The following is a 26,170-nucleotide window of genomic DNA, read 5'->3' as shown; positions in this document are numbered from 1 at the left end:
GAGACTCTTGTTTGTAGATAAAGCGACATTATAAAAGAGGTGTCCAATAATGATTTCTTCTCTCTGAAAGGAGTTAAAATTGAGATGCATTTTTGTTCTACTTGTGATTGCATATCCTTGAGAGGAAAAATTCAGGCTTTTTAAAGAGTGAAATTTCAAGGCCCAATAGGGATTTATGGAGTATGGAGTAGATTTTATTCTGTATATAGAACATGTAGAGATATTAACTCAATGGTCGTATTGAAATTGGCTGATTTTGAGTTTCTTCAATGCAAAACACAACAAATGCACCTTCAGATTTTGTAACATCAGTGTTTCAACATGGTTTCTGATTGTGTTCTTCCACTTGTCTGAAGTTCTGATTGACCAAGAATCACACTTTGCCGGCTATAATCCGATGACGCTGAAGTAGTTGGACAAATGCAAGCTGCCTCAATTTCTGTTGTCTTCGGGTATTGACTTTCAGTTCCAGTGCAAAGCCTTGTGTCAGTGCTCAGAAGCACTCTGTGGGTGTGACTGGTTTAATAAACTTGCGTTCTTAAATTGCTGTCATGCAACATACGACTTTAAGAACACAAGAGCACAGAGACGCTGAAACAAAAAAGCCCTGTGGGCTTGTTCTATTAACAAAGCTAACTTTATTTGAAAAAGAAAAGCCATGGGTCATTTATATTGTTGTGTGTTTTGAATTCATTATCTGGTGTTTATCAAAAAGCAAACCTGACTCGTTTTGGTGTTTGTTCTCTGTTCTTTAGGCTGCCTTCCAGGAGAATGTTGGGAGACAGGTACGGTAACTTCCCTGCATCTTCATTCATTGGTGTCCTGTGAATGTGTAGTGCCTCAAATCAGAATTAGGCTGTGGCTTCAGAGAAGTGGAGTAGGAGAATGTTAAAAATATTTATATTCTCTGTCAGAAAGCAGGTTCTTGTGGAGCCGTCTCCTGAGATGTGGGTTTTATTTGAGTGTTCTGGTTTTGGAAGATAATGTGTTTTCTGGTTATTAGGACACATTTGGAAAAGTAAATTCAGCACAAATAGCAGCTGTTCTACACCTTATAAACTGCAGCGCACTTAGAGCAGGAAAAGCACAAGTTTTGATGATTCTTTTGTGTTCCATTGGCTTTCTAATGGTTAACAGATATGGAATAGCTGATGAGTGCTTCACGATCTCTGCAATGGTTTGGTGGTGTAACTTCAGACGAGGTTCGAGAGTCTTCAACACAAGAATGTTACAACATCACCAAGTTCTTGAGAAATCTGTTAATTTTGGAATTAAGATTGCTGAAATTAATTTTGGATTAAGATTGCTGAAAAAAGCGCTGTGGTAGGTTCCTGTGTATCACAGCTGTGTTCAGGTAGTTAAAAGGCACAAACAACTTAGATTTGCAACCGTGCCAGAGAAACAAATAGGATAAGGACTCCAATTTCACTTTTCTCGTTTCTCATAAGGAATTAACAAAGCTAAGAATACGATGTAGGAGAAAAATAGAAAGGGTCAAAATGGTTCATTTCATGAATTCTTCTGCCATAGCAAGTCTTGTAGAGTTTAGAGCACGATTCAAGCAATTTTTGTCTAATATAAGCCATTCTGTTAGGAATCTTTGTTAAAATGCTGTGTCTAGCTTTCCCAGATATCATTCCTGAATATCTCTGTTACGAGCCAGCGTATCATTCCTTTAAAGCTATGGTTATTAAGCAGTGTGTCCTGAAGTACTGTATGTATTTCTAGATAGAATTAGGTTAATAGCAGAGAAAGGGTGCGAGACCAGCAGGAAGAGGGCAAGTATTTTTGATGACCTGACCCATCTAGGTCTGTGATAAGTAGGAGCCAACTTGCTTCCTCCCTGGGCCTACAGTTACTGCTCTGGAGAGGTTAGGGTTAGTCATCACAAAGCAACTCCTACTCATTCCACATCATGAGGCACTGAATGAAGTAAACACCTTACTGTGCCTGCAGTTCCAGGTGAGACAGGGCTCTTAGTGCTGCAGGTTTAGGAATGCTTTCCTATAGGAACAGTTTTGTAGGGGCTTTTTTCTTATTGCCTAGCAGGTGGAGTTCAGTCTAAGTTAGCTTTCAACTAGAAATTAGTGACACTGGCTTGATGAGTTATTCGCATTTTTAGTACTGATGGGATATTCGACAAATTTAGTAAATGTTTTGTAATATTAAGGAGGAGATTGTTGTAGGGTAATAGGTTGCCATGGCATGAAGGGCAGTGTCAGTCTCCCAGCTGGTTCCTGTAGAAGTTCAAAAGCTTTATTGACTGAACCATTCCCTACTGCCTAGGAAAAGGATTACTCCATCAGTGGATACACCCTCTATGGTACTTCTCCTGGATGTAATGTGTTGAAAGAGTCACCCTTTCTCTGAATTGGAAGAAGCCAAAACATGCTCCTCTCCATCTGAAGTAACAGTGCTGGCACTAAATAGGTGGAGAAAAAAGTTGGCCTCGCTTCCTGGTTTCAGCCTGCTTCACCTTTGCAATGCCACTTGTACTGAATCTGACAAGTTGCTCCTATGGCCACAGAAAAATAAGCCTTATAAATTACTAACATGTTTCCTCACATGGCATCTTGTTTGGCTACAAATCATACTTCTGGTGTCCTTTTTTCTCTCTAATCAGCATTTCATTAGGCCTTGGGAGAATACCTTCATTTTAATCTTGGAGTTACCAGGTCTTTCAGGTGGTGTCTGGAAGAAGCCATAAATACTCTGTCTGCCCTTGCTTTAGTCAGATTATAGGCCTTGGTTTTTTGGGCAGTTGGTGGTATGCTTCCCAGAAAAAGGCCTCTGCAGTAACTGACAGCTTCCCACTGCTTGCACTGTACGCTTATTTAATTATTCAGGCTTAGATCTGAAGATATTTTCTACTATTTTTGCTTGGCTGTAACCTCATGTGGAAGGGAAGAGTGAACTGTAAACAAACAAAACTGTATCATATCCAGAACCTGTACTTCCACATAGTCTTATTGCTTAAATATCATATGATTGTCCCTGTTGTAAATGAGCATAGTTCCTTTCAGTTGGCTGTTTTCCATTTGCACTTAATTATGGCTTGTGGAGGCTGTGCTGCCTCCTCCATCCCAAAGCACAGCCATACTGCGTAACACCGCATTAACTCAGTCATAACCAATCAAAAGCCTGAATGTCTGACATTTCGCTATATGGTTTATATTTTAAAAAGGCAAATGTATTTTCCGGAACTTGGACAGTAGTGAGAAGTAATTTTCAATGTGCTGCATATTCAGAAATACTTTCCATTTTTTAATGTACTTTTGTTGTCCCTCTTTCCATGCAATGTCTGCAGGGCACTTTTCCACATGGCATAGACATTCTAACTGCAGCTGATTATTTTGCTGTTGGTAACAGAGTTAACTGTTACCTGACTATAAGGTAAGTTAAAGGCTTTCCTAAACATAAAGGATCTCTGGTATTTAATGAAATACTTGTCTGACTGCTCGACCTTACTTTTGAATCTGTTATCATTATTTTTTAATACGTGGAATTTTGTTTTTTCTATTTTCTGCATCAAACTGCTAATTATGCCTAAGCATGGTGAAAATCTGACCGTGATGTTTCTCCAACTTCCCTACATGGTCAGTTTATAGAGGGAAAGTGAAGGAAGCAGACAAGAGGTGATATTCATGGGCATCACCAAACTATCTGGGCAGGTAAAGACTAGGGAAGATGAGGGGATTCTGAAGAGTTGCAGCAAAATGATGGCTATTAAAATTGCAGATAAGACTTCAGCATGGGTACAACAAACTTGTGTCCATTTAAAAACCAACCAAACACAACGTTGCACAAGGAGTTGAATTTGCTGTCTCTGCATAGAACCTCAATTTGAATATGCTTCTATTACTGCTAGGTAGCGCATGGAAGCTCTAAGCACAGCATGCAGCCATTTTGGAAATCAAACTGTCCCTGCAGTGTGGAGCATGCAAAGAGCACAGTGGGAAGTGCCAGTGCTGGTGTGGTGTGGTTATAAATCAGCAGCTTGTTGTGGAATGCTGCTCTGGTCAGCTTTCTGCAAGTACAGGAAAGCTGAAGTGAGGGGATTTGGGATGCAGGTTCTGTGCGCAGGATGGCGGAATGAAGCAAAGATTGCACTTCCTCTTGAGAAGATGAAAAAGGCTGAGGGCTGGGTCCTAACTTCAGTTGTCTGCCTAAGACAGACAGTCTAGCCTGGCTGTCTGGGTTCTCTCTGTGGGCAGCACAGGGAGGCGGGCACCTACAGAAGGTGATTCAGGCCATTCTAAGATAGGCAAGATACTTGGCCCTATGGAGGTGTGTGTTGCTCATAGAAGACAGCAGGTTAGAAGGGTTTGAGGAGATTTGGTTCTTTGCGAATAGAAACAGCAAAGAAGTTTGTGATGCCTTCTGCTTCCTTTTCAGCTTCCTAGCTTCTAATGAACACTTTTATTAAGATAACTGGCACTGAATGCCTCTCTGCCTCCTTGACTTTTTTTTTTTTTTTTTTTTTTTAATTGATTTTTCCACCTCTCTTTTGTGGATAATCACTCTGGTCTGAGCCCATCTTCCCCTTTCACCTACTGTCTTCCCTTCCACACTCCACACCCTCCTCCTACACACTTCCCAGCTCTCCTGCCTGCTGAGCCAGGCTGGGCACACTCAGGGCTCAATGTGTGCTGCTGCCCTATGCTGTGCCAATGGGACTTCTGCAAGTCTGGCTTTCTATACTAGTAAAAAAAAAACAATTGAAAATGTGCAGAATTGGCACACACTGTTTTTATTTACTCTCTTCTATAATTTTAGTTTGAATGTTATGTTGTCCCTACTTCTCCAGAGCTGAATTGTTAACTTTTGTCTCATGTGCTCATTCACTGCATTGTAAGGTTTCTGTAAGAGTGTGCAGTTCATAGCATGGCTCCTTCAGACCACGTCCAGTGTTTTTTTGTAAGTTATTTGTCATCTCATCCATTACGTTACTTGCTAAAATCTTCACCACATTGCTTTTCGGACAGCATATAATTATTTGGGTCAATACTTAATTATTTCCTTATTTTTGTCTGAGTTAACATCAAAGCAAAAGCGCATAAGCATGTATTTGGCTGCACAGAAAACACGTATCCTTATGATGTGGTAGGAAAAAATGGACCTTTCTGATCGGTATGCCTCTAGGTGGTGGAATTGTTTATGTAGCTGGAAAAATGCTAGTTGAGATTCATATTCCACATCTAGAATCTTCAGCTGTCTCTTCCTGACCCAGATAAAAACCAATCCTGAGATGCTGTGCATGCCAGTGTGATGCCACTGTGTGAAAGGAAACCATGCAGGTGTGAAAGTCTGTGCTAGTGAATCTACTTGGAGTTGTGAGGGCTTGAGCAATGCGTGCTAGCCTCTACAGCTGAGTATTTTTTTTTTATATAGTAAGTGATATAGAGAGTCTGTACCAGACGTGGGCTGTATGTGTGTGTGTGTTGCTTGTATCCTTCAAAATCTGTGTATTTTTACACAAGTTTTCATGCTGGTTGTCCTTTGGAGACTTTACCAGATGTTCTTTGGAATGTTCAGCTCAAATCTGTTAAAGGGGATGAAGGCAGAGGAAGCCTGCTCCTATTTTGTATGAACTGGGATTAAGGAGGTTGTGATTTCAGTACTAGACTGTGTTAAAGTAGAGTTAAGGAATCATTTAGTTAACATGAAGATTCACCACTGGGATAGGTAAGTTCATAAATAGAAAGGAAGACAAAAATCTTCGCAGTGGAACAAAAGAATAATGAGTTTTGCCACTTCTCTGCTGGCAGCAGCTGGTTGGTGAGCTGGCAGGTTGTGTCTGATCTCCCTCCAGAGGTGGGACTTCTGTTTTGGCTCAGATGGCAGAGGTCTGTGCTGTGGATTTAAGGATTACTGTTCTTCTCATGAATTACATAGATATTAATGCATTAAGTATTCAGTTTTTACTTTCCTTTCTAATGACACATGTATTTATGGAACGCTACTAAAGTTGCAAAGTTAATCATACAAAAAAATTGAAAGGTTAAATTAGGGTAATTCACCTGTCCTTAATTTTGTCCTTCTTTGAATGCCATCTTGACTCAAACACATCCTACTGATTGTTTAGCTTTCCAAGGCTATTGAAATTACATCAGATGTAATGAGAGGACAACTCACTTCATTTCTGTTGACCTTAGCTTTCGATATCTGATGCTTCTGAAGATTGAAAAGCTACTTGGCTGTGAAGTCAGATCTACTGGCTGCCTTGCTAATTCCTGGTGTTCCTTCACATCTCAGGATTTCACTTTTGCACCTTTAGAATTTTTTGTCATAATTAACTTTTCATATGTTTGACTTTTAAAAAGAACAAATTGAAAACTTATTCAATTTTAAATCGTATTTAGGAAGATAAAGCACATTTCTATAATACTGTGTCCTTTGGCTTACATCTTTGCACACATTTTTCCAATCTAAAATTATTATGGATGTTAATATACACTTCAGTTTTCTGGAATGTAACAGTGGGAAGTCACACTTTCTGTTGGTGTAGTGCTTTTAAAGAGAATGTGAAAAACTTTAGCAAAAGTGATTTAAATATTTGACAGTGCTTGTAAAGTGCTTACCATTGTATTATTTCATTCGGCTGCAGCGCATCTGGGGTAAGGCATGATTAAACAATAGGTTTATTGCCTTAAAACTAGAGGATTTTTATCTCTGCAGCAGCTTGTATTAAAATGCACACATACTGATTCTGATTCATATGAACCTTCTTTTTCAGTGTGTATATTGCTGGCTTTCCTGAGTATACACAACCAATGATCGATCATTTAGTTAACATGAAGATTAACCACTGGGATAGGTAAGTTCATAAAGTCTAATTATGCTCACATCCAGGAACTGATTTTTCTGCATATGATGCATGCTACTTAAAGCACATTTTGTGTGCAATTTGTCTGAAGGAAACTGAACAAGAAGTAGTAGATGTCATCCATTCCTCCTAGCGTATTGTCACTTAAAGTGTGTTCATGAATTTTGACTTTTTGCCATGACCTCAATCTGCTAATAGATTAATAAAATACATTTATATGTTATATACTGTATGTGAGGGGTAAACACCATCACCATACAATTATAATAATTAAAGTTGATTTCATGCATGGAGATAGAGCTTAGTCATATTCAATGTTCATGAAGATTAAAACGTGTACATATAACACAAATGAGATTATATCAGTGCTGATAATAGTTTGCATCATGAGAAATAATAATAGTTTACTGCAGTGTCCCTGCCAATGCATAGAATGAGCCCTCGGGTTCTACCATCCAGTATGTTTTTCTTTGTCTCTTTCAGCAATAAGTTCTATTCATATAGCTAAAAGCTAGCTGTAGGCTGTCTGTTTGGTCTGCTGGGCTGTTTTGTTGGCTGTTTTTTTTAGGAGGAGAAGGGTAAGATTAACAGAGAATACTTCAGTATTTCTGGGGTCTTTATCTGGTTGTGGGCAGGAGTCCCTTCCTGAATGTATTTTTCTTTTATTTATTTTTTATTCTTTTACATCTTCAGTGCTATTCGAGAACTTTCAACCAAAGCTCTGCATAACCTTACCCCACGGGCTCCTGAGTACATGGCAAATGTGGGTAGGTAACGCACAACAAGTTCTGCATAGTGTGTCATATCAAGCATTCTAGCTCCTGTAACAAAAAAACCGTATTAGAATGACTTAAACAGACACCATGACTTAATAGAAAATTAGTTTTCCTACAGCTCAATATGGTGTATTGACATTAATATGTTTAGCAGCTTTCAGTTCTCATGCAGAATGGTAGAAGACCTGCCAGATGGTTTTAATCTAGGACTAGTCTTTTGTAGCCTGACGACACAGGACTGCACGGCTGTGAGATGAACTAATGGGTGTAGTTTTGTTGCAACAGTTCAGGCTGCTAGCCTTCAAATTCCTGCCTTTGTTTTGTTGATTTATTGATGTCATAACGAGGGAGATGGGAGAACAAATCTGTTTCATCTTGTCCAGTCTGACATCTTCAGAGGAATTCCTTTTGATTGCTGTGTATGGAATCAAAGGTTTCTTAGAGCAAATTCATTGTTGCTTGGCTCACCCAAGATGGCAAGGATGTACTAGCTGCTTCCTGTTATGTGTGAAAGACACATAACAGACACAGTGGTTTAAGCTGCTGCCTGCGGCACTGGAGGGCCCGGGTTCGAATCCCCCCTGTGGTGCAGGGGTAGAAGTGCTGCTTCGCTACACAGAGGGCTCGAAACCCGGGAGTTGGACTCGATGATCTCTAAGGTCCCTTCCAACTCGCACGATACTATGATACTATGATATGATGACAGCAGCTGAAACCCCTATAGATGTTACCTAGACTACATAGAGTGGGATAGGGAAGTGGCAGTGGCAGTTTACATGGAAGTAAAACTAAACTATGGAAGTGGCTACAAACCTCCTTTTCTCTACTGCTTAGCCAACCAATGTCTCATAGCAAACATATTTTTTTATTGACTCCAAGCACGCAGCCAGTTGTAGGTGTGACCTCTGTAGGTACAGTTTAGTATGCTTTTTCAGAATATACTTTTAAAAGCTATTATTTTAAGATAATAATGAGGATTTGGTGACCAGACTTTCAAGAAATGGTTTTCCCATTTTATTTCTAGGCCAACATATTTGCATTTAGAACTGTAATCCGTCAATATGCTTTGTTTAAATAAAATAATTATTTAATCTCTTTCAGTTTTGCCAAGACTGCTGCCTTTATCAGTGGGCATAGATCTGCACACACGCCACGGGGCAATTCTTGCCTGTGCTGAGATCACCCATGCGTTGTGTAAACTAGCAGAAGAGAATAATAGGTATAAATGCAAGATTATCTTCACTATAAATTTTCCTTTCATGTCTGATCTATTGAAAGCTTCCTGAGTATAATTATGGAAATCCCATCTTATTGAGTATCTCTTCAACTGAATTTTCGTATGATAATAATCAGTCTTGCCAAGCCTTCACATTTTATTTGGTGATACTACATGCTGAAGTCTAGGTTCATCATTAGAAAAGTGAGATCATTTATTGCCTTACTTGGAGAATTCAAAGATACCAACCATTGATTAACCAGCCCCTCCCAGCAGCCCCTCCAGTATTTTGTCTTCCTGGTCAGGGGGCAGTCTCTCCTCTTTAGATTTAAAGCAACAGCCTTTGCTGTTGGTTTGGATTGATTTAAGTATTACTGCTGAATGGGAAGGGCTGTGTTATGTATGCACACAAGAACTCGTATTGCAATTAGGAGATGAACCCAAAATAGTTGGTAAAATTATTTGGAGATGTCTTTGCTTAATGTTGTGGTTGAAGAAAAGAAATTTACCTTTTCCTTTCTTTCACGTGAATCATTTGTGAAAAATGGTTGAAAGTTGTTACTGCAGAACTGGAATTTGGAAGCTGCATTAATAGTAGAATTTCATAATGGTTTGAAGCTGCCATGAGCAGCTGTGTAAGATCAAAGCAAAGGATGATAAAATCCCAAAATGCAGACGTTACTGAAAATACAGTTCTGCAGCTGTCACTGGTGTGTAAATATATGCATTGAAGAAACCTATAAACCTACAAGAATGACCTTTCTCAGGTAAATGTTGAGTAATAACTCTGATCAGCATTTTGTTTTACTTCTGAGCACATTCTGGTGCATTTATCCAAAAATATCTGAAGTTAATGTTTAAAGTGAAGTATTGCATATTTCTGTTGAGAAAAATAACTCTGAGCATGACTTGGCAACCAGTCTTTACAAAAATGTGTGTGCCTTTGCAGACCTATAACGTACTATTTCGATGGAAAATCTTTGGAGGGACTGAAGCAAATCCACCAAGAGGTTTGTAGTAAGTGTTAATGTGTTTTGTAGTGTGGTATGTTACATTTATAGAAATATTTGCAATTAAGACAGTTGTTCTTCTCCACCTTCCTCTTTCACTTGCCAAAAGTGGAGTCTTGCAATAAAAACGTTGCATACTTTCAATCTTGCAGGTGTGAATCTGGACACATATTCCACATTGCTTGATAAGTGTCCTCAATTTTTCTCTTCATCCGTAGTTGACAAATACTTTCAGTTTTTAGTCAGTGCGGTGTACTGCCATTTTTAAAGGGCCAAATCTGAAAAGCAAATGTATCCTAAAAACCAGCAGGAGCAGTTGTGATTTGGAATGAAGAAACACAGTCCTTTATGAAAAGTGTTAAATGTGGCATAGTACACAGTGTGTGGACATTGCGTGTGAGGGAGGTGAGGAGGAAAAATAAAACATTTATTCCAAAATAACTTCCTAAATGTGCTTTTTTCCTCCCCAGCTTTGCAGTCGGCAGCTGTACAGGTAAGAAAATGGACTAAAGCAAAATTGATTTGTGTTTTGGAGGGTATCAGTCAGACTAATGAAAACAGTAGCATCAGGGGTGATGGGTGGTTTTGTATTCCTTACACCTACCATAGACTGCCAGTGTATCACAGTTCATCAGAATGCAAGTACATGCATTCTTTTGGCTTTGTCTGCCTATTACAGAGACCAGTGCTGTTTTTATAATGTATGGGGAGTTTAGAGTGTGTGACTTACAGGCATGTTAGATTAATAGGAAAGTGGTAAGTACTGGTCTCAATGCTGTGATAGAGATAGTTAAAGAAAGGAAAGAATGTGGAACAATATGCACACTAGGCCATGGCTCCAGCAATGCATAATGGATTTCTTTCCTATTATTCACCTGTGCTTTGGTACTTGTATGGTAGAAATGACCTGTCACTACAAAGTTAGTATAGCTTTTTCTTTTTAAAGGGAGCTTCTGGCTAAATTCTAGAATCCTGTGTAATGAATGGGCCAGAAGTATTGCAAAGGGTTCTATGTAGTTTTTTAATTCTCGAGCTAAAGAAAATGTGAATGAGCTTTTGCTGGGTTGTTCCTATTTGTTGAAGCTTCCAGGAAGTAAAGGAAACTTGCCTACTTAACTGTTAAATACATGTGAATTAAACCTGGTATGTGACTGCAGGGTTAGTTCATAAATTTAAGGAATCCAAAACATAATTAATGACTTGTATTCCCTAATGATTTGATATGCAAATGAGTTGTTTCTTTAACTGACAAATTGTCGGAGATTTTAGGCATTTATCTAATTCACTTCTTCACACATGACGTACCTGTAAGCAGTAGAGCAGTAGGATTCTAGCTGGCTTTTTTGTGTAGTTTTTATTTATACATCAAATCATTTTTATGTAACTTTTCACATTCTCAAACTTCCTGAAAAAAAGTAAACATTTACTTTTTTCAAGGCCATATACAGTAATGTGAAACCTCCATTCCAAAGTTGGCTCGTATGAGAGGATGGGTTTAATGCTGATCCTGTATATGAGTGTCTTTGTGGGTGGCTGTCTTGGCTCCCATAAATTCTTTAATGTCAGGGTGGAGCTTGAGTGTAATTTGTTTTTGTCATAATGTGCACTTCTTGCACTTAATGGTATTTATAAGATGCCTACAGAAATGTTTTCATCCTAGATAAGACTTAAAATTCAACTCCAAGCAAAATTGATTCACTGCTGTTTACTCCAATACTTAGGCAGACACACAGATGTCTGCTACAAGCCATATGTTAAAATATCGGCATGCATATTAAAATTGGACAAGAAAAATAAACTAGGTTATAAAAACAAAACAGCCATTTGAGTATTGCTGGGCAAGCATTTAGTGAAACGAGCCAAACTCGTTTCACGATGAGTCATTATTGCACGTAATATTCCTAAGATTTCCATTTGAGAAGTTGCTACTGGGAATTCTCAGTGTAATGATGGCTTACAGGAATGTTGAAAACCTGTGTGTTTTATTTGTGTTTCTAGTTTTTAAACTCCTCTAAGAAAAGTTCTGCTCATGTGGCGCAACTGATTATATTTTGCTTTCACTTCTGGCAACAAAACAGCTGTCTTTTTCCGTATTAAGTGGATGTCAGTGTGCTGATTAAGCTGTTTTCATAATCTACTTTGGCCTGAGAGAAAGGGAAAAAAATTAATAATCAAGCATAAAAATTCTGTCATTTTTATCAGAACTGTGATTTGTAGATGTCGAGCTGCAGAATAGGCTGTGGTGATGCTGATTGCCCAACCTTTGAATGCCTGAGTAACTCATGTCAAAAAAGTCAAAGCCACAGTGCTGTAATGGGTACCTCCATTCAGCCATCCCTCCTATGTTGTGTAGCATCTCTTGTAATACCTTTAACTTGATTTGGAATAATGTCTGTGATTTATCCTTCAGACAGAACACAGGCAAAGTTTTAAGCTGCACTGCACAGTCTCTGAATTTTGGATACATTTGAAGTTAATCAGATTTTTTAATGCTAATTGAAGAGAGTCTTGTCTTCTGCTTTATTATCGTTGAAAAATGTCAGTATCTTTCTGTCTTCCTGGATAAGTGTTTTTCTGGACTTAACCACAGTGTGCTGAAAAAGGAGAACACAAGTCCAGGCACATCCAGCCAGCACTTCCTTCCATTAGCTCCGTTTCTGACACATTGGAAGCACTGGTTTGTCTTGAGGAGTTGGTTGCTTTAAACATTTGCATATGCGCTTCCAGCTGAGTATTGCACAGTGGGCCTGGTTTTCCATATTAAATGATCACTAATTATAGCAAGTTGGTGAAGCCATGCAAACCATGCCTCTTAGACTGAATATTTGTCTGTTTTGTGCTTTATGGGCTGCATGATAGAGTTATAAAAATAATTAATAAAAAACGATATTTGTTTTAATTGTTGCTTCTGTACATTGAAAACTTGAGACAAGAGCACATGGCTGCTAGTAGTCAGCCTGCTTTACCATGTGCTTGTGTTGAACCAGCATGGAACCTTTTCTCTTAGCAGACACTCTTCTGTAATGCATCTAAGGCAGTTCTCAGTACTGAAAAGTTCTCAATTTATTTTAATAATTGTTAAGATTCTTTAAAAGTGCATCATCTGAGATAAGATTCTTGACTGTGTATCCACCTGAGAAATGTGTAGAACCTTTTCTCCTTCCTGGAAGCCATTTCTGAGGCTGGCAATATAGAACTTAATACACAGAGTTGTAACAAGATAATTGAGGGATGGAGATGGAAGTGCTGCAGACAGATTGACTGCACTTCTTCCAGGTAGCTGCATTTCACTTGTGTATTTCAGCAAATGGGCTGTTGTTGCGCCTTCAGGGTTCACATCAGAGCTGCCTGTGACAGGAAGCACAGTGTTTATGAGCAACTCCCACACTGGATGATTCAGTTGGTGCAATGTGCTGCATGTGGAGTTTTTCTCTGGCTCGTTCCTGTGCCATATGCAGAGGCTGTCTGCATGTGTACGTGCCAGCTATGGCAGAGCAGCAAACTTCATTTATTTTACATAATAACCTGTGTAAATTGGATGGTCATCTCCAATGTTTCAGCTTTTCCAAAAGAGTAAAGTAGCCTGGTAGGAACTGGCGAGTACCAGGCGAAAGGAAAGCTTCTCTCATTGCAAAGACCCTTAAGGCTGCAGCAAATCTTGATGGTTTCAGGGCAGATGTGTTTCTTGGCAGTCATTTATGCAAAAGAGTTTTTTGGATCTATAAACCTAATCAGGAGATAAGTCTGGCCTTGCAACAAAGTTCATCTTAAAAATTCTTTCAAGTTTAAACTACTACTTGTGTCCAGTAACGTGGCGGTTCAAGGAGTTCATGCCATCCTATGCTCAGAAGGGATTGCTCGAGGTGTCATTGAAAACAATACAACTGCTGGATGGAGGTGCTGTGCCTTACATGAAATATTGTGGACAAGGCAAGGAAGAGCATGTAAAAAAAGGGCATCATTTGAGACAGTTACTGCTGTTTTCTGCTCAGTTTTTGTTGTTGTTGTTGCAAAATAATGCTTTGTGTTATATTGTTTCATTCACCTGAAAGAGCTGTGAGGTGATTTGTTTTTTGCTACCAGTTGAAGTCACTGATAAAACTTTCTCCACAGAGCCAGGATTTCATATAGCTTTCTGGTGTTAGAATACAGTACAAATGTGTACACTTAGCATATGAGTTTGCAGTGACATAAAGGAGGTGTTTGTCAGCTTAATAATGTTTATTCTGTGCATCTTTAGAAGATGATTGTAGCAGCTTTATGGAATGGATAGTTCTTTATTTTTTAATCTGAGCTTCAAGGTATCTATTGCTGCTTGCATGTACTTTTATAAAGCCAGTATGTAGGTCATGTCCATGGACAGGATGGACCTTTGAGATACCTCAGTTCTGTGTGGGAGAAATTATTCCTAAATGCTTGGTTACTACTCATGTTGGTGTGAAATCTCTACTTGGCTTTCTGGAAATTGAGTATTTGCAACTGAGTATTTTCAGATATTCCAGTAGCTTTAACTTCAGATTTGGATGTATATGAAAACAGATGCTATTCATTTGGAACTGTTCCAATGAATGTTATTTTTATAGTCATAAAGATGAATTCTGAACTCCTCCCAAAAATAGAGTTTTAAATACGATTTTAGAAACGTACAGAAGTGCCCTGAACTTTGACATGAACTGGGAGCAATTCTGATTCATGCCTCTGTAATTTTACAATATATATTGGCATGCTTATATCAGCAATCCTACTCCATTGGTTCAGCAAGGGATTATGTATTTTGAGTGTTTTCCACAAGTAAGTTGTAATTATTTCCAGAATATTTATAGGAGAGAAAGATTTCTGTGGAATTGCACATGGAAGAAATGTCTGGAGCTGGTGGAACCTGGGCACTGCATCAGTCCATTTACAAACTGAGTTAATAAATAAGGCTTGAGACAGGTACATCTGGGAATGTGATGTAACTTCTAGATCCATCTTTGGAACGAAAAAGAGAAAATTGTGATAGGACAGCAAAATTCTGCATCTCTGAAACAGGTAGATCTGTATCTCTTTAATTCAGTGACATACTGCAGGGCGAGATAAAGTTAATAGGAAGGTGCACATCTTGTTTGACAAAGTAAACACTGACTGAGGAAAGATCTAGAGTTTGAATAGTTCTCAGTTCCTAGAACTGAAATATGTATGTGTTGTGGAAAAGAAAAAAAGAAGATAAATTGTCAGACATATGGTGATGTGCAGGCAAGACACGGCATGAAACGTGCAGAGAACACAGGATGACATTGCCTTTGCAGATAGATTTGATTGTAGTTTCTGCGTTATGTAGATATCTTAATGTGCAATTCAGCGTCGCCATTCATCATTTTCCACAGGGCCAACAATCCTCAGTGAGGCTCTAAACTCTGAAATTAAATGAACTTGATGTAATGCCAAAGGAAGGGATAGCTGTCAAGTTATTAACATAAGAGTAGCTTTGAGTGGCCTGACTTCCTTGTTGGCAGTCAGAAGAAGTGGAGAAGAGCAGCCTTTGTGACTCAGTTCTTGCTTTGTAGTTGGAACAAAGTCCATATCTGAGTCCTTACATCAGCAGACTTTGTTGCACACCAAACAAATTCACAAGATCATTATTTTATGCTCATTTACAGTAAGACAACAAGAGCGGGTGAGGTACAAAATGAAGGGAAAAGAAACACTGAAGAGGAAGCAACCTTTGCCACATTGTTCTCTATTTTTGCCACTGTATCAGTTCCTTACATCATGTTGTTTTCTAATTTAATTCTTTTAGAAGTTGGAGAGCAGACAGCATGGCAGGAAGGTGGGGTAGATAATACAAAGTGCTTATCTGTATGGGGATGTGGAATGTCTTCTTGCTTACTATGATGATAAACTGAGCCATAGAGCATTGCATAGAGTTTAATGTATTGATTGTTGAAAGCAAAAGTTTGCCAGTTAAAGGAAATGCTGATCCAAGGCACATTGCAGTAGTGTTGAGTTGGCACCTCTCCACCACCTGAAAAACCAGTGAGAATGTTGAGTCAGAAACCCAAGTGCCCGTAACAGGAGGAACCTACTTGCATGGAATGGAAAAACTCATTTAAAATGTTTGGGCTTTTGAAGCTCATATAAAAGGATGAATTGGAGAACAAAGTTCTTAGAGTCGTTAGGGTTGCTATGGTTTGCCTTGTGAGCGCAGCTACTAATTTTATTGTGGGAGGTGAGAGGGAAGAAAAAGTTCTTTTTAGAAAACAAAACAAAACAAAAAAAAACACAAACAAATAAACAGAAAGCCTTTGTTGTTCCTCCCCCCGCTGCGAGTTTCTGCCAGAGCGTAGCCGTACAAACAGGTGATTATGGGTTTGGCACACCTCAGGGAGGAAATGTTCCAGCAGAAGTGAAGGGAGGCGAGAATAAGGCGCCAAGGGAGGAAATATCCAAAGGAAGGGCAGGGGTCAAAGGTTCAAAAAATAGGAAAATTATGCCACAGAAGGTGACACTGAGCAGAACACCCCGAGCCATGCTCATGATGCCCCGGGGATATCCAAGGAACCAGCAGATGTTGCTCAGTGGGGTGAGGAGACAGGTCTCTGCCCGGAGACACGGCAGGCTGGGGAATGCAAACAGGCCCTGCAGTTCCAGGGTGCTTCTCTCTCTCAGCTCTGTGCCTCACTCAGATTTACTCCTCTTGGGGCTGCCAGTGGCCAGGCTAATAAGCTAGGGTAGGTAGGCCTCAGGTCTGAGCTGGTAAGACCATTCTTATGTGATGTACTTTTTTTCAAGATGGTCTGAAATGTCTCAGGCCTTTTGTTTTCCTCCCCCTTCTGATGAGTTGGAGTTTTTACTGCTTTCCTTGTGATGAATGCAAAATCATCTGAGAGGGCTTTAGCAGGGAAGAAGAGAATGAAGGGAAAAGGGTGAGAAACTTTGCCAGGGAAATGAACCAGTTTGTGAAAATGGGAACTAGTGAGCAATGTTTCCATGTTGAGTTCCAGAAGTGAAGGTTTTATTAGAACTTTGTATGTGATTGCTTTTCAGTTGTGGAAGTCAGAAGCTGTATGGCTGAAAAGTTGCCAGAGTTTCTAATGCTTCTGAATGAAGAAAGAAGAAAAGAAGAACAAACTTGGCAATCTTTTATTATGCACATTCAAAATTAGAAAGATTGGGTTTGCATTCTTCAGAAGCAGAAAGCTAAATATTCAGGAATGATTCTTAGTGTGCATCATGTTGAGGTCATGCCAAAAAAAACAGTTAATTTAAAAAGAGTATGTTTGCATTGATCAGTCACCAAAGTTGAAGATGTTTTGTGATCTGCTTTCTAAATTAGCGTAGAGACCTATTGGGCAGTGCATTTGTGACAGTGCCTCTCCTTTTGCTTTGCAGGGGGTTAGGTGGAGAACTGATGAGACCAGCTGGTAAGTACCACAGCAGAGGTATGAACAAAATGTGCAATACACAGTTCTTATGTTTGCTTTTTTTTCCAGTTTGTTTTGCACGTTATATTGAATGCATAGATTATGTACAGAAATGAGGTGAAAAGTAAGGGCATTGTAGGGAAAAGTAGGTAACTTGGGTAGATAAGGAAATGATACCAACTTTAGTTTCCTGCTCATTGGTTGAGTGAGGGAAGTGCTAGATTCTGGCTTGGGACAACTTAAATCATATCTTCAAACTTAGTGGGTAAAGTAAATGAGTACCAATGAGTACAGGCAATCAAATGGGAGGAGTGGAGGAGCAAGGGGAACTCTGTCCTTGAGTGAGTTTACAGATGGGATGTGGTAGCGCTGGATGAACATATTTACAACTGCTGGCTTTCATCATCTGTTCGAACTGCTCAGCAGCTGAATATTTCATATATTTGAGAAGTAGAAATGGCAGCATTTTGGCAAGATACAGCTGTGTAGGTAGAATTAGGGAAGAATTGGAAATATTCCACAAATTGCACGTGTGTCTAATGAAGATGATGGTCTCAACCACAGCAGACATAAAAGAAGGTTAGAGGACTGAGGGGGGACCCTGAGAGACTTGGTTTTAGTTGCATTGTACTTAATCTGTCTGTGAATAAGTATCAGTGAAGAAGCTGCCATACTGTATTGAATGGTGTTTGGACACAGGGAGCCTGATTGTGTCACATTGCCATAGTGAGGACTGAATATAAGGGTAGATTTGGAGCCCAGTAAGTTGTTTATAAATTAGGATGACAAACGCTGTGTTACAGAATAAGATTCAAAGATTAAATTATGGGAGCAGAGAGGAACAAAAAATTAGCAGTGTGTAGTAGCTTGTTCTGTCCACCAACTCTAAAGCAATCAGGTAATGATTCTGCACAGACCTGTGTTTTATTTCATCTGATCACCAGGAGGTGGAAGATAAGATGTATTCCCTGGGTGCTGGGCTTTCATTTGAGCAATGCAGTCAGTTGGTTCTATAGTAAAATTTTTGCAGTGCTTAGTGTGTTAATTTCTATTCCTCAAAACAGCTTTGAAGTCCTAAGGGAGTACTATTCCTTAAGCTTGAAACTCATGCTAGTGCACAAACTTAAAATAATAAAGACTTGGCAACTAACTTGGACTTCTCTTTGCAAATTTTCTTCAGTTTAAAATCAATGCTAATGTAACATGATGTAGCCGTATATTGAAAGCAGCTGCTGGTTGTCTTTTTTATTATTTATCTGAGTGCCAAATGTATTTTCTTACAGTCTGCACTTTAATTGAGAAGCTGTCACTATCAAAAATGCCGTTTAAAGGAGATCCAGTAATTGGTACGTAGTTTTTTAAATGACCTTTCATTTTTGAACAAGTACAGCCTCATTTTCATTAAGCTGCATAACATCAGTGAGTGGTGGTTTATGAAGGACCAGTGAGGATCAGCAGATTGGAGTGGGCTAATGAATAAAATATCAGAAAGATACAGAAATCTGCACAAATCTGTGTTTGCAGACTTTTTCCCTGTTTAGTTTTCAGTACTATCAGACAGCATTTGCGCTGTGTACTTCGTAAAATGAGCCAAAATATGCAACCTTGTTAATTTTGGAAAGGCAGGAAGTAGATGAATAAGGATGGCTGCTATTCTTTTTTGCTGTAAGAGAGAAAATGCTGAAGTAAATAACGTGAGAAAGGTAATACTGTGTATGTTCCTTATTGTTCCAGAGGGCTGGCAGTGGCTAATAAATGACAGTCTAAGAAGTCTTCCTCTTGCTTCATGCGCTGCACGACAGCATGTAAAGGTACAGTAATGATTCCTTCTTCATGTCATCACATGCCATACAGAATTAGAAGCGTTTTAGCTTTCCATTGGAGTATTTTCCATGGAATGTGATTACTTCTTGTGTGTTTGTTTCTTAGATTGCTGAGGAGGGGGATTTAAAAGAAATCACAACATGAATTCTCCTAAATTGCAAGGAGGCTTCCTACTTAATGCTTGAGTAGTTACCACAGAGCGTGTTCTTGTGTGTGGATTTGAGCAGAGTCGTTGGCACTCATGGCACTGATGATGGACTAACAGTGAACAGTCCCTGGTGCTGGAAGATGCTCGGTTTGCCATCCGATTACATCAGTGTAATCATTTTTCTTCTGTTTTGGTCTATGATTTTGACTTGCTTCAAATATTACTGCAGCTACAATTCCTGGTTTTATTAAGCCACCCAGTGCCGTTTTTTTTAATATAAATACAAAATTTTAAATCTTAGTCTCAAGAAAACGGACCATGGATACAGTATGTATTTTTGCCACCTTCTTTAATAATAAGGAAATCTACTGCATTGAGGTATAGTGTTACATGTGTAAGATACATTGATTTGGGTTGGTTTTAATGGTTTCAGATGCATATTTTTAGAAAAGTGTCCCTGGTCAATGTCTTCAGGTCTGATGTCCTCAGGGTGTGTTTGTTAACAGGGAGGAAATTGGTCCAAAGCAACAGGAGTTGTTTGGGATGCAGTACTTAAATTTTCCATTAGTCTGTAGTAAAAAACTTTCACTCTGCTCTGCAACCACGCTAATTCTGAGTATTAAATCCATTGATGAGTGCTATTTTCATTTTCTTTGTGCTATTTTATGCACACGGTCTTCGTGTCTCCAGCTATTTACCTTAATTTTCCTGAGTAATACCACATAAGTTTGATCTTGTACACTTAAATGAGATTCTGCCGAATTATGAAGATAATTTTAGTCTGCCCTGTTAGAGATGATAGCTGTCGCAGACACCATTTGAATAGAAAATACTTCATTCGTTTTGTTCATTTCTTAAAGTAAGATAAAAAGCCATTGGGAGTAGTTGGTGGCTCATCTTTGAAACCTTTCCTCAGACGACAGAGCAGACTGAAATGTATCCAAATCACTGATGAAAGATGGAATTAAATTCTTGGAACATTCCTTTGGTATTTGCAGTTTATTCAAAGAGTTTGTACGTCTTTACTGGAACTTCTAAACCTAGCCGGAGAATTAATTATAGGCCGTAGAGAATTTTGACTTGTTCGTTTTAACATTAATTAACATTGAGCTGTTTAGTAAATGACAATTCTCACTTGATTTCCACGTGTATTTTAGAGAGGAATAATATCCATGGAACACTGAAAAGTTGTCTTCCTTTCTGACATAAAGTACGCTCTTGTAACAGGATACCTTTAAAAATAGATAGCTTTAAAAAGAAAACCGTTCTCTTTAGAAAGTGAGGGGCCTGCAGGAATGGGGTAATCCATGTTTTTGTACTGCTTCCTCTCTGTAGGAACTTATGTAGGAACTTATGTAGGAACTTATGTAGGAACTTATGTAGGAACTTATGTAGGAACTTATGTAGGAACTTATGTAGGAACTTATGTAGGAACTTATGTAGGAACTTATGTAGGAACTTATGTAGGAACTTATGTAGGAACTTATGTAGGAACTTATGTAGGAACTTATGTAGGAACTTATGTAGGAACTTATGTAGGAACTTATGTAGGAACTTATGTAGGAACTTATGTAGGAACTTATGTAGGAACTTATGTAGGACTTATTTCTTATCAGTCTGGAATCTATATATTACAGATAAAAAATAACTTATGGGTTTGGGAAAACTACCATCCTGCAGATCCAACAGGAGAGCTGGAAATGCAGCATCCACGTTACTGTTAATGTGTTAAATGTTCATTTAACTTACTGGAACTTTTAAAAGAATAAGAGAAGAATCTGTTCTGTTCTTCCACAGGTTTCCTTTTCAGTAGGGAAGAATTTAACAAAAAGTAAATGGCAATAGCTGAAGATAGTCATTAAACAAAAGAAAACGAACATAAAAAAACATATCATCTTTCTCTTTAACCTCTTAAGTGCAGTTATATTTACTAAGATCACAGCTCATGACACGAAGTTCACAATTTTGCCTTTGTTTCAGGAGTCTGCAGTGTCTGCACTGAGTGCTTTGTGTAATGAATATTACATCAATGAAAATGGAGAAGCTGATCCAGCTTTACAGGGTGAGGACTCGTATTTACAGAAGTTGAGGATACTGGGCTGTACCTCATGGACACTTTGGAGGAATTGAGTAAATAGGGGGAAGGGGGGCATCACTGATTTTATACTAATTTTACGAGATGATATAGAATAGGTGTTTTAAGAATAACAACATTTATGTTCTTGTATTCTTAAAGATTCCATTGCAGTTATGTACAGTCTACAAAGCAATTTATTGTTGTTGTTTGGTTGGGTTTTTTGCAATTGCAAACTGGTGTATCATTTCTAAATCAGGTCAGAAAAGACAGGTATTTTTATTGTACTTCCAAGGATGACATAGATACCTATCACACACTGTGATGTGCACACACTGTAACATGCATTCCCTCCACTAAAGAAGTTAGACTGCTTTTTACATATCAGCCACAACTTGGTTTCTGAACTGTCTAGGCAAGTACTGCATCTTCCTATGTCCTTAAGTCTTACATGCCACTTGTTTGGAAGATTTGAATAGTAGAAGGGCTCATGTTGCAAGTATTGCTAACCTCTGGACAGGGAACTGATTTCCTGATGTGAGGAACTGGTTGAGGCCTGTTGAATTGCACAGGGATTTAAAGAAAAAGAAGTCATGAGGTATGATTGAAGTACAGTTTCCTATGGTAACTGATCTTTCTTCCTCTAGCAAATATTGCTCAATCATTTCAGTCTTGGATGGCAGTAAGCAGTGCCACAATTACGTAATTTTTGTGAGATCTCTGAATTTTTCCTTTTCAAGATTAAGAAGTGTATATTTGGTTTCTTTTTTTTTGTGAGCTGGAGTTGTGTTTACTGCAGCTCTCTTGGTTGTTCAATTATAAAGCAATTATAAAACTTTCTAGGTTCTATATTTGGAGGATAGTTTTCCTCTTTTTTATTTAGTCCAATATGTAACGATGATGATGTAAAAGTTGCTTTGCAGTTGCTTTGTTTCTTCTTTAGATGAGCTGGTGACACAGTACATCTCAGAACTACAAAGCACAGAGCAGATGATTCGATGTGGCTTTTCACTCGCCCTTGGAGCCCTTCCGAGGTTTCTGCTAAAGGGCCGGCTTCAGCAGGTGAGGCGAGAGGGCACAGGGTATTCTGAGTGAAACCTATGATCATAATGAAATAAATAATAATGATCATAATTAAAGGTCTTTGTGAAACGGATTTGGATTGTAATGTACGGTAACACCAGAAAATTGTGAGCTGAGCTTGCCATAGATTCTGGTAATTAAAGTTTAGTCCCGCTTTGGTAGTGCTAATGGAAAAAGCAGGTTGAGTTACCCTTTGGTGTGGAGCACTTGTCCAAAGGGAACATTGAGGCATATTGACAGGTCATGGTGAGAAACCTAAAGCTATTGACTGCTTGGTTCTCCTGTTTGTAGTTCACCTAATTTTCCTACTATCTCTAAATGTAGGTCACTTATACATATTATATTGACTTGAAATACATCATTTTTCTTTCAGGTTTTAGAAGGTTTGAGAAAAGTCACCTTAATTACTCCCAAAGATGTGAGCTTTGCTGAATCCAGAAGAGATGCCCTAATAGCAATTGCAGAGTATGTTTATCATCTTTAGCTTTTATCTAATTTTAATTCTTTCTATAGAAGGCTTCTACTGTTCACTTTCTAATACAAACTCACTGCATGGATCTTGAAATCACACCATGAAAAAAAACTAATCAATTCTCCTGTGGAACTGCGTGCACCTCACCTCTGACAGCTTTGATTCAGAGGATTACCTGACATGTGAGGATGGAGCACAGCTCTCATCTTTCATTTTTAAATCAATGAAAAAAAATAGCTGGAATGTATTTCAAAGTTCGCCATTTTTGTGGGCTGCAGTTTGGTGAGCTTCAGGGAAAATGAGCAGCATGGATTCTTCCACTTAATTTAAAAAATAAAATAAAAATGAATTCCTTTAAAGATTAAGAAGTACTTTTTATCTTAAGGTATATTTTCAGTGTTTACATGCCACAGCACATTTAATGTTAATAGTATCAGAGTATATATACTCTTAAACTGTTACAGTGCAGAAAAATCTTGTTCTCACATTACACATCTTCAGTAGAAAGAAATTTAATATCAAATTCAGTTATTAGTGCTTTGCTCTACTCGCTTGCTTCATTGTAGTAAGAGTACAGAAGGTGACAGGTAAGGAATCAGCCTTCTTTCTGTAGTATTTCAGACATCAAAGCAGTCTGCTTCTCTGTTGAGATTTTGGGTTTGATGGTGTTTTTTAAACCTGAACACTGATAAGAAATCCTCAAATCTACAATAGCCTCAGAATCATTCTGCACACTGTATGTTTGTTCATGGGAATTATTATGGGGGCTTAGAATACTCTTATGCCTAGTGAATTTTATTAAGCAACAGAACAAGGCTATGATCTTAATGTATTTTTTTTCCCCTCCGTTTTCTCTTATTAAAGGATTTGTCAGACTGTAGGTATTAAGGGCGAAGGATCCCAGGAAGAGTATGTCTGCAAAGATAATGTTACTCAGATTTATGCTACGTTGCTCAATTGTATGACTGACTACACCACGGACAGCCGAGGGGATGTTGGAGGATGGTAAGATGCCTTGCAGTGGGAGACTTCAGCTCAGTGTCATGTTTTATGTCCAATTAAAGAAATATTTTGAAAACCTATTAGAAATAAGTAGATAATTCCAACCTTGTTGTGATTTGAGTTTGGAAATATACTGGTGGAACAGATGTGGAAAGGGAAAGCTGTCCAGGCTGTTTGTCCCTTCACACCAAGAAGATGTGGAACTGAAGTTCAGTCTTGTTCTGATTGTGTGGATGTTACTGAATGTTAGGAACGTACCTAGCTGTTAAAACTACAGTGGTTTAAGTTGTATTTTCTAGTTTCTTTGGAGTAGTACTTTGACTCCTAGTTACTGAGCTCCTTTCATGTCCGTGTGTTGTTGTTTTTTGCCAGGAGAGGGAGCAGTTGCTCAATTTGTGAGTGGCAAAAAATGGTTGCAGACTGTGATTGCAGTTACTGTCGTAGGGAGGTTGCAGTGGCTGTGAAGTTAGCATGTCTTGCAGGTGGGCATGGTAGGGTACCTTGTTCCTCATCACACTTCTTTCTGTGGCCAGAACAGCCTCAGTGACTTGCTCCTTTCTCCCTGCTGTGGCCAAAACAGACCAGTCCTGGAGTAACTTTTAAGTTTTTCACTATAGTATTTACAAATGTGTTGAAAAAGGGTAGAGGGAAACTAATCTAAGTTACTCCTATCAGTTAATGTTTGTGTGTTTATAGTTGTATTTTGTATGTGGTGATGCCCTGAGCCTAAGCCTTCGGTACTGGTTGTCATATGACAGCAAGGTCTTGTGGGGAATGCAACACATGGTGTAAATGGAGATTCCAAAGAAATCTAGGGAAGGGGGAAAACAACACAGGACAGCAAGTCAGAGAAACGTAGATGTGTTTGATATCTCAGACTTAAAAGAGGAAGCAAGAATGCAAACTAGTAATAATCAAGAACAGGTCATTCCAGTACGCACAAGGGAAGAAGCATCTTGGCATTCCTTCTCCTTCTTTGTCAGCTGTCAAAAAGCGAGGAGGAGCTGAGTGGCTCTATAGCTCAGAGTATGTAATAACACACGAGTGACACAAGAGTAGCTTGAAGACAATCTAAGAACAAGCATGTAGGGTGATGAGTCAGAGAAACAAAGAGAGACTGAGTTTTCTGCTTTCAAAATTAGGTGAGTTGCTGAAGCTGATAAGGGAGAAACTGGTGAAGTACGATTAGCTACTCAAGCGAGATTCCGCATACACCAACTCACAAGTTCCACTATTGCTGATCTTTTGATCTGTCTTAATTTAAACACAAAAATCTGCAAAGTGGAAATTTTCAAAGAAACCCTGAGAAAATGGAATTGCTGTTAAAATTCATGTGTGTTCTGAGCCCCGTGTTTTTTTAAACCTCCTTTCACAACATCAGCCAAAATCAACAGTCCCAAAACATGTAAATTGAAGAGGGAAGAGGAGGCTGTTCTCATAGCAAACTATAACCTGCTGGATACTTCTGTGGCCTCTTAGATATGTTTTCTCGTTCTGTTTCTTTTAAATTGTTGACTAAGATGGAAAGATATGGAGAGAGCTGCCATTCTGTGCAGAGACCTTCCTCTGCTGTGTAATTTTTGTCTTTCTTTAATGGAATCGTGGGAAAGTAAAACCAACTGTGCTTTCCATATGCAAACTTCACATTTATTTTGACAGATAGTTTGCTAGGACTTGTCCAATCTGACTACAGGTGTTGGACGCGAGTATCTAAAAGTCAGATACTGTAAGAAAAAGAGAGAAAAACATCCTTTGATGAAAGATTGCCAAACTTGTATTAAACTACCTAGGAAAAAATGATGTAATTTACATTATTTTTCCCCCCCATTATGACTGAGTGTCTCACCCAGTTTTAGATTACATAGGCAGCTGTTTTTTGCAGTTTATCTTGGAAATTTCACTGTAGACAGGTGTACCCTTTCATAGATTTCTTTCTGTGTATTTACTTATTAGTGAGAAAGGCTGAATCTGCTGGCTCTAGTCAGGAAGGTGGACATCAAGCACATGTTAATGTTATTTAAGCTAAGTTTCTTTGCAGAATTATTATAGGAGAGGGATTTGAGCCACTTTGAGTCGCAGTTTTTCCTAATGTTGGAAGTACTGAGCTTGAAAATTTAGAAGTGTCAGAAGTGGCTTAAATATCTGCAAAAATGTCAGTTAGCCTTTTTAGAAGCAGAAGGAAGGTGAAAGGCTGAGATTTAGAAACCAATTTGTATGCTACAAACGAATAATGGCTATCGATTTTAGCCTTCCTAATAACCTGATGATATCTGGCTGGAAGGAAAACCAAGACAGTCAGGTCAGGGATCTGCCTGGAAGCCAGGATGGTTCTCAGT

The 26,170-nt window shown here is 38.7% G+C and overlaps 1 protein-coding gene across 1 annotated transcript in view; it reads left to right on the top strand.

The window, feature by feature from the left end:
- The window catches only part of TBCD (tubulin folding cofactor D), a 101,897-nt gene that overhangs the window by 57,692 nt on the left and 18,035 nt on the right, over window positions 1-26,170 (top strand). The window contains exons 16-29 of the mRNA XM_072351666.1: window positions 756-785; window positions 3,308-3,393; window positions 6,737-6,817; window positions 7,520-7,593; window positions 8,704-8,821; window positions 9,768-9,828; window positions 10,299-10,321; window positions 17,200-17,231; window positions 18,515-18,577; window positions 18,966-19,042; window positions 21,184-21,265; window positions 22,221-22,339; window positions 22,734-22,825; window positions 23,697-23,837. Of these exons, the coding sequence (XP_072207767.1) occupies window positions 756-785; window positions 3,308-3,393; window positions 6,737-6,817; window positions 7,520-7,593; window positions 8,704-8,821; window positions 9,768-9,828; window positions 10,299-10,321; window positions 17,200-17,231; window positions 18,515-18,577; window positions 18,966-19,042; window positions 21,184-21,265; window positions 22,221-22,339; window positions 22,734-22,825; window positions 23,697-23,837 (1,079 nt within the window). The remainder of the gene's footprint in view (window positions 1-755; window positions 786-3,307; window positions 3,394-6,736; window positions 6,818-7,519; window positions 7,594-8,703; window positions 8,822-9,767; window positions 9,829-10,298; window positions 10,322-17,199; window positions 17,232-18,514; window positions 18,578-18,965; window positions 19,043-21,183; window positions 21,266-22,220; window positions 22,340-22,733; window positions 22,826-23,696; window positions 23,838-26,170) is intronic.

Source organism: Excalfactoria chinensis, chromosome 17 (genome assembly GCF_039878825.1).
Source record: "Excalfactoria chinensis isolate bCotChi1 chromosome 17, bCotChi1.hap2, whole genome shotgun sequence".
Taxonomy (NCBI): domain Eukaryota; kingdom Metazoa; phylum Chordata; class Aves; order Galliformes; family Phasianidae; genus Excalfactoria; species Excalfactoria chinensis.
Note: the sequence above shows the minus strand (reverse complement) of the source record. Positions and strands in the feature narration are given on the sequence as shown.